An 8,552-nucleotide genomic window follows, 5' to 3' on the forward strand; every position below is an offset into this window, starting at 1 on the left:
CAGCTCAAACTTAATGAGATATTCCAGTTCAAACAGATTAAGCAAACATTACCCACACACAATGAAAACAATTAAATGATGATTCACATACAATGTAAGTAGAGTGTTATAAAACTAAATAAATCAGAAAATAGTGAAAATACTGGTTACAACTTCCCATATTTCTAATCAGTTGTTCTTTAGTATATAGAGATGCCAAAAAGAAAGTTAATTCCTCAAGAGTCATCCCAGTCTTCCATTGAATTTAAATATGATACATATTTAGTAGATTCTCAGATTCTCAATTACACAACTCTGAATCGGTGTCAAGCATGGGATGCTCCAACATGTGTTAGAAGACCCCTGATTATCTCTTCGTGACCCCAGAATCTCATTGACAGAAGTTTTAATGCTCCTCTTTGTTGCCTCTGCAGGTCAGACCTCCCATGATTTCTTATGTTTCCCTCTGTAGTCTGAACTACATGAGAAAATGACACGGGCAGGATTTCAATCAGGATTAGAAGTTCTCTGAACTGGGTTCATTAAACTCAGCAGAGACTCCAGAAGAGCCGAGGAGCCACAGTCCAGCGTGTAGCGGCTGGGTGAAGGTGGTCTGGACTCTGTGGAGGAGAGTCATGGTTTCAGACACGCTGTAGAAGGACAGAATACCTGCCTTGTGATCCAGGTACACTCCCACTCTGGAGGACTGAGGACCTGAGACGGGTCTGCACTGCTTGTTGTACCAAAACATGTAAGAGTTGTTGTCACATTTCAGAGCCCAGGATTTGTCATTAAACCCCAAAATGCATTCGTTTTCACTCCCTGCTCTGCTGATGTTCTTGTATGTGACTGCAATGAAAACTCCTCCCCCTCTCCGCTCCACCTCCCAGTAACTGCGTCCAGTCAGACTCTGTCTGCCCAGGACCTGGTACCAGTAGGTGAACCTGTCGGGATGAGGAACGAAAGCGTCGTCCTGACGCTTGATGGCCACCTTCCTGTTCTCCTTGGAGAGTAACAGACGTCTGTGTGCCGAGTTTGGATCCAGAGTGATCTGCTGTGAATATTTTAAGAATTCTGCTCTGGTCTGTGGCTCTGAAGGCTTCTCTCCGGTGCCTCTTGGTGGAAACCGGTTGTGGTCCTTCTTGTCTTCCAGCTGCTCCAGCTGGACGTCTTTCCTCTTCAGCTCGGTGATCTCCAGCTGCAGTTTCTGCATCTGCTGCTGAAGCAGCTTCACATCGTTCTCCCGCTGCTGGATACTCTGCTGGATGTTTAGTCGATTCGCCTTCAGCTTCTTCTGCTTCTGGCTCCTTTCCGCTGCAGCTGGGACTGTTTCACGGCCTCGGCTTTGGTCCATCATGCAGGTGATCTGGTGAGCTGCTACTGTCGGCTTCAGAGCACAGCTTCAATATTCTGTTTGAAACAAAGAAGACCTTACTGTTACTTTTCATAATGTTGACTGAGAAAACATTGAATCATCAGTTATGTAGTGTGATGATCAGTCGCCCCCTAGTGGCTGTTTGCTCTCTGAATCATGAGTCCTATCAGACAACCCTAACCCTAAGAAACTGATCTTAAAGATAGAAAAAATATAAAACCTAACATAATGTCAGCTGTGTTCAAGAAAAACACCACACCACAAACAGCTGATTTGCTTTTCCTTCTTTTCCTGCACATTTGATCCTCAATTCAGAGGCTGAAAAAACAAGAAATTCAAACCTTCACATTTTACTTTATGCAGATGATTCAACTGTCTATTTTCACAAAACTATAAAATTACCAGCTACAATCTCAAAATAAAGCCAATTTTAATTAAACTGTCTGATGAAAAATACAGTGAAAGGTTAAAGAAACTCCTGTAGCTGTAGCATTCTGAATGTTTATACAAACTCACTCAGCATAACTTTGGCTGGTTGGCTGTCTTTGATGGTATCACGGATATCTCAGCTCAGATCAACACCGAAGAAATTTGCTAAAAAAGATCAAATTTTCTTTGCAATTTTTACAACCTGTTGAGGGTTTGATCAGATTGGAGCCTCTTGGGCCAGTTTTGGCCCACGGGCCTCATGTTTTGACAGTTTGAAGCATCTGAAAAATGTGTCATTTCTGTTATACAAGTTCAAACAACCTGTTTTAAATTCAATAATATTGAATAAATAAGGCTTTTAATTTGATAATCATTATAAGTTATACAAACATTGTTATTGTCCAAACAAGTCAGTGTTTTTATTGGCTCTGAGCTCAAACATGTGGACCTTGATCCAGCTGCAGTCTGGAACTTTGACAGAAGGAGAAGCAGTTAATCCAGAAATAGATTTAATTATTCCTGGAAGCAGTGATGTTTCCTCATTTCTCCATAAAGACTTTTACAGTATCAGTTTAGAAAGGGGAGAAGCACCAGAGTTCGGTTGAGTTTGTGTGATTTACTGATTGAATTTCACACTTTTAGTACTAAAGTGAAACAACAGAGCACTGCTTTGACCATTCTTGTTAAGGTGTCGGTAAGTTAAAGGGGAAGTCTATTGATGGTAATTTCACACAATTTTAGTGATGCTGAGTCACAATGGCATTCTGCGCACAATCAAAGACGAAGGCTGTGGAACTTCCTCATGCCAAACCATGACAAGGAGCGGCCTCAACGCGCACAATCTGCCGCTGACTCTCAAATGTTGAAATTAGGAACTTCTTCCATATAAAAACTAAAAAAATCACACAAAAACCAAGAGTTCCAGTAATATTTAATTTGAGCCTAGTCGAGTTGGAGTTCCACAAGGCTCGATCCGTGGCCCATGACTGTTCAGTATTTGACTCATAAAGAAAATATTGTTTTAGGTGCGTTTGCCTTTTCTGTGCAAACAGCTTGCCAAAATTTCCTGAAACAAAAATGAAAAGAATGATGAGTTTTCACTCGAAACCAAAAATGCAGAAGCTGCTTTTGGAGAACCAAATCATTATTTCCCAGATAAAATTGGATGTCAACATCTGTATCATCAGCATAGAGGCTACTAAAAGCATAAAGACATGAAATGATAGTGAGTCCAGGATGGAACCTTGAGGAACTCCACATGTAGGGTTCAGAACAGACATGGAATTAATGGCTGACACAAAGAATCTTTTATTTGGGTTTAAATCAGTTCATTGTTTTCCAGAGATGCTCAGCTTGTGTGTCATGTGGTGAAGCAGAATATTATGAGCAACAGACTCAAATGCAGCAGAGTCAATCAAAGTCCATTTGAATTCATAAATTCCCTGTGTGGCATCATTCATTTGGAAATGTTTTTTTAAAGAGCAGAGAGAGTGTATTTTTTAGGTTTTACAACAGTCATCTCTGCTCACATTGATGTGATTTTGACCCAAACTGTGCAAGATGTAAGAAAACAAACCTGACTGAAAGGAGTTTTCACACTCCAGGAAGTTGTTGAAGAGTCTTTACTGGAATTTTATTGAGAAGTGGAATGTCTGATGCAGTTATGTAACGACTGATAATTGATTCCTTTTGAGAGGCGGTTATGTAACAGCAGTTTTCAACACATTCATGACAGATTTAATGAGTTCAAGTCAATATCAAAACAATTTAAAAAATGTTGCTCCAGTGAAATGGGACGAGTTACTGTAACACGTAACTATAAAAGTCAAACCCACTAACCTGTGGGCCAAGACTGGATGAACTAATAAACTAGCACTTTTTTTAAAATTTCAAAGTATTTGCATAAGGAAGTATCATTAAAATTGGCTTCATGTTGAGCTTGTTGGAATTTTCTGCTGTAATTGATCAAAGATGTAGACATTGCATAAAGAAAAACCTGAAAATTTAAATTTGAAGGTGATTATTACACTATTTTTGTGACTAAGACGAACTTGAGATGTATATTGGAGCAGCGTATCACCGTTAGTAATGGAAGAGACTCTCAATCGTATGCTGTAAATGCAATTGGAAACGTAACTCTGTAACCAGAGCTGGCTATCGATTCAGATTTCCCAGATCAATTCCATTTGATTCATGATTCAATTTAATTTTTAATGATTTTTCAGTCACAGGACCAATTTTACTTTAATATGGAATAAATTCTCAGAGTAAACAGTAAAAATGAACTTGATCTTTTTGCATTGATACAACTGAAAATATTTACTTTAAGAAATGAGCCCATTGCATTTACATTAATCATGTCTTTTCTATTGAATGTGACCAAAATGAAAATGCAGTGATTTAAAACAGGCAGGCAGAGTGAATCAGGTGCACATGGTGAAAGTCTCAGGCAGCAAACTGAATGTCCTTCTTGAGTGGCCCTGATGTGTTTCATAACTCGTAGAACCTGCTCGTTTTGTTCCCTTCTTTTGAGGATCCCTAACATAATTAGGGCTGGCGCAATATGCTTCTTTCTCGATTCGACTTTTTTTTATCCATTTATTTATTCATTTATTTATTTATTTTTTTATTTTTTTTTTTTTTTGGTGTCGGTTAAATTTAAATTGTGATTCTTTGATTTTAGTGCTTCTTGGTTTGGTTTGTTTTTTTCTAGTTGTTGTTAACAACAACAAAAAAAACAACATTTTGAATTCTATTTTTGAACAAAAGAAGTATTTTAAAATCGCCAAACAAAAGATCCTGACACTGATGTGACTTGATTATTTTTCCCTACCCCTCATCATAATCAATAGTTTGTGAGAAGAAATCGATTTTTTTTTTTACATGAAGAAGACAGAGTGTGTGCATCAGAGGCTCTCACCTGAGTGTTGATGCTGATCAGTGGGATGTGGCTGCCTCGATGCTCTTCATGTGTGAATGCTGTCCTGTCACTTCACCTGACCAGGTGTTTCAGCTTGGCCCTCCCACTGAACTCACTTCAACTCAAACCTTCCCACAATCCTCCTGTGGCATTCATAACCAGTACAACAAGGACACTGAGGACTGACACGGTCACCATGATTCCAGAGATTCATTTTATTGTCTTTTTACATAACACACTCTTCATTGACAGGAATTTCAGTGGCAGTGACGCCACCAGCTGGATTTCTGTAGTTTGAGCAGATTGACTGTTTTAAGTTCATGAATTAGAAACAGTCTCAGCATCACACAGAAAGAGAAAAGATCACAGGATTTAAAAACATCATCATTATTGTCAAGTCACTTTTTTCAATGATCCAAATTCTTAAAAACAACCTGGTAAAACAGTCTTTAAAGTGATTAAACAGTTAAATTTCCATAAAAATCAATGTTTACAAAGGTTTGATTCACTGATGATCTGCTGATTAGTAGTGATGGCAAGATGAAGCCTCATGAACCACTGTTTTTGTTTTCTGAAGCCTCGAGATGGCACTCTTGGATGAAAGATTGAGGCTGAAGTACTGGCAATGAAGTGTGCTTTCAAACATTTCTTGAACGGATAGCACCATCTAGTGGCTTCAGAAAATTAAGACAGTGGTTCATGAAGCTTCATCTCGCCATCACTACTGATTCGTGTCCACATTATACATTAACCTGGTTCATTGACGAGGAGGACGAGGAGCCCAGACATCCAGCAGCTTGAATGACTGAAGCATTAGCAGTAGCAGCTCCTCCTCAGCGGCTCTCAGTGAGATGTTTGTCCCTGTGTCTCTCAGGATGTCCTGTAGTTTGTCTCTGCTCTCTGACACAGCTGCTGCCACATCCTCAAAGTATCTGAGAGGAGCAGTCTGGATGCTGGAGGAGTGTGTGGGCTCACTGAGTGCTGACACTGAGGGGTAGCTGAGCAGAAACTGGGTGTGGTCCTCTGTGTGAGCCAACTGCTCCAGCTGGACGTCTTTCCTCTTCAGCTCAGTGATCTCCTGCTCCAGCTTCTTCTGAAGTTCTTTGAGTTCACTCACTGCAGTTTGCTGCTGGGATCTCAGCTCCTGTTTCACCTCAAGGCTTCTTTTCTGGATGAGATGGATTATCTGGGTGAAGCTCTCCTCGCTGCCGTTGTGCTGTTGACAATTTTTTTCCTCTCAAAAGTGCCAGGTAACTCCAGGAAGTGACGTGGTGCCGGCGGCGGAGGAGGAGGAGGAGGAGGAGGAATGGGACGAGGCGCTGTTCGACTTCCCCGGTCAGACGGCTGAGGACCTGTCCTTCCAGAAGGGGGCGCTGATCCGGGTGACGGAGCACATCGACGCCGAGTGGAGGAGGGGCAGAGTGGACGGGAAGGAGGGGCTTTACCCAGCTGCCTTCACCCAGCCCTCCCTGCGTCCACCGCCGGCGGGTGGAGGATCGGCCAGAGCCGTGTTCGACTTCACGGCTGAGAACCAAGACGAGCTGACTCTCAAGGTCTGTGATTGGCCGATTCTCTCTCTCTCTCTCTCTCTCTCTCTCTCTCTCTCTCTCTCTCTCTCTCTCTCTCTCTCTCTCTCTCCACAACCCTCTGAATTGCTTATCTCCTCTGGACTCATGCCGGAGCTTCGTTCTTACCCGCCTCGGTTCCGTTTCCCCTTGCAGGTCGGTGATATCGTGACGCAGGTGGAGTCGGTGGACGAGCAGTGGATCGTGGGAGTCCCGGCGATGCCTCCATCGGTCCAAACAGCTCAGACCCTTTCCAATGACTGATAACTGGAGGAACCTTAAAGACACTACATGTGCTCGATTTCCCTTCATCTGCGCTTTCCTCCTCGACTGAACTTTCTTTTTTTTTTTAATTCCATTGAAATCTGTCTTTCGCAGATCGGTTTCAGCCCTGAACCAATGAAAACGGTCCAAACTAGCTCTGTATTCACAAGTCAGATCACTACGGCGGAGTTTTGTTGCTTGTTCTTTTAACCCTTCTGTTGTTTTTTTTTTTTTTTTTTTTTTTAAAGGAATGAAACAACCTTCTTGTTAACCATCGGAGTGCAATTGAGTGAAGTGTTATTTGTTCTTATTATTTTACCAGAAAATCTGCTGACTTTGGTCTAAATTAAAGTTTGAATCATTTTCATTTTCAGCTCGAAACAGAAGTGTCAAGACAGGCAAATCAAACCAGTTCTGCCTTCGTCTCAGTGGATTCAATGGTTTTTTTTTCCCACAACTTTTCACAATGTTTCAAGATCTTTTTGAAGAGTTTTAGGAATTCTCATGGCCCAAGTAGGCCGCTGTAGATTACTGAGTAAATGTGCCAGAGACCGCAAAGACTGAAAGGTGACTTTAACTGATTAAGCGACTGTTGAGGCAAAGCTTCTGGAGCGAACATTTGAAGGTGGGACGAACCACAGCTGTGTGTTTTATTAGAGTGTGTGTGTGTTGAGCATTAAAATTGAATGTTTCGTCAAAGAAGGATTGAGTTTGTTCTGTCAGAACGCCACCAGAGACACGGCATTGGGATTTTCTGAGGGATACTTTGTCAGTACCAGCGATGCTTGAAATATTTCACTGTGCCTTCAGAGCAGCTTCCAACACGTGGTGTTCCTCTGAACGGTACGCTGGACTGAGCTGTCTGGGCATCACCGCTCAGTTGCTGTGCCTTACCCAACAAAGAGTATGTGTTTGTCCTAGAGCTTCTGTATACCGCAGTACCTGTTATCACTCAATACTTCTGAATTGAATTACTCAACAATACCTTTACGTCTCCCCACTCTACCTTTTACGTTTCTCTGCTCTACCTTGGCGTTTCCTCAGTCTGTCTTTTCATTTCCTAACTCTACCTTTGCATTTTTCCGCTCTACCTTTGGGTTTCCCCGCTCAACCCTTGCGTTTAGCCACTCTGCGTTTTCCCTTCTGTACCTTTACATTTCCTCGCTCTACCTTTGTGTAACCCAGGTTAAAAATCATGGAAACAGTTATTTTCCATCCGTCCTGAGTGCACCTGAATGCACCTTTACGCTGCGTGTTGACGTACCTCACACAATTCCGGTCACGTGACAGAGCGAGCCAATCGCGTCTCAGAGTGACCTGCTTTTCATGCTTCAGCTGTTTTCCCCACTCAGACGTGTGGGGGGAAGCCAGCCGACAGCTGTGAGCAGGTTTGTTTCAAGCTTTACAATCATTCATCTGTGCTTTTGTTTCAAACTCTGTGCGCTGAGTATTGCATTATACACTTGTAGAAGTCACTGCCGGGCCTGCAGGGAGTCCCTAGCTGCCATCTTGTGCCGTTAATGTGAGGAACTGGTGAGTTGAATGAATGCTTCAATACTATGCTGGGCTAATGTAGCTCTGTAGCATTAGCGGTAGCATCAGCCCTGACACACATGATTGATTGCTTATGTGAAGCTTTTGTTGGCAAGCTGATGTGTTTATCTGTTAATTTCAGTGTGTGTTGGTCTGTTGAATGCACATGAACTGTGAGATGCTTCTCAATTGTAAGTGTAAAGAATGTAGCACCTTATGTTTTTACTTTATTTTCTGAGGGATACTTTGTCAGTACCAACGATGCTTGAAATATTTCACTGTGCCTTCAGAGCAGCTTCCAACACGTGGTGTTCCTCTGAACGGTACGCTGGACTGAGCTGTCTGGGCATCACCGCTCAGTTGCTGTGCCTTACCCAACAAAGAGTATGTGTTTGTCCTAGAACTTCTCTGTACCGCAGTACCTGTTATCGCTCAATACTTCTGGATTGGATTACTCAACAATACCTTTACGCCTCCCCACTCTACC

The 8,552-nt window shown here is 42.1% G+C and overlaps 1 protein-coding gene across 1 annotated transcript; it reads right to left on the reverse strand.

The window, feature by feature from the left end:
* Positions 1 to 16: 16 nt before the first annotated feature.
* Positions 17 to 4,757, reverse strand: LOC115381643 (tripartite motif-containing protein 16-like). Its single transcript, XM_030083155.1, has 2 exons — positions 4,704 to 4,757; positions 17 to 1,389 (listed from the first exon to the last, which is right to left on the reverse strand). Exon 2 carries the CDS (start codon positions 1,334 to 1,336, stop codon positions 497 to 499), a length of 840 nt encoding a protein of 279 aa, XP_029939015.1. The 5' UTR covers positions 1,337 to 1,389; positions 4,704 to 4,757; the 3' UTR covers positions 17 to 496.
* Positions 4,758 to 8,552: the final 3,795 nt, after the last annotated feature.

Source organism: Salarias fasciatus, chromosome 3 (assembly GCF_902148845.1).
Source record: "Salarias fasciatus chromosome 3, fSalaFa1.1, whole genome shotgun sequence".
NCBI lineage: Eukaryota > Metazoa > Chordata > Actinopteri > Blenniiformes > Blenniidae > Salarias > Salarias fasciatus.

Excerpts from the sequence above, each read along its gene's own strand:
- LOC115381643 (XM_030083155.1), bottom strand. The coding sequence starts at position 1,336 with ATGATGGACCAAAGCCGAGGCCGTGAAACAGTCCCAGCTGCAGCGGAA.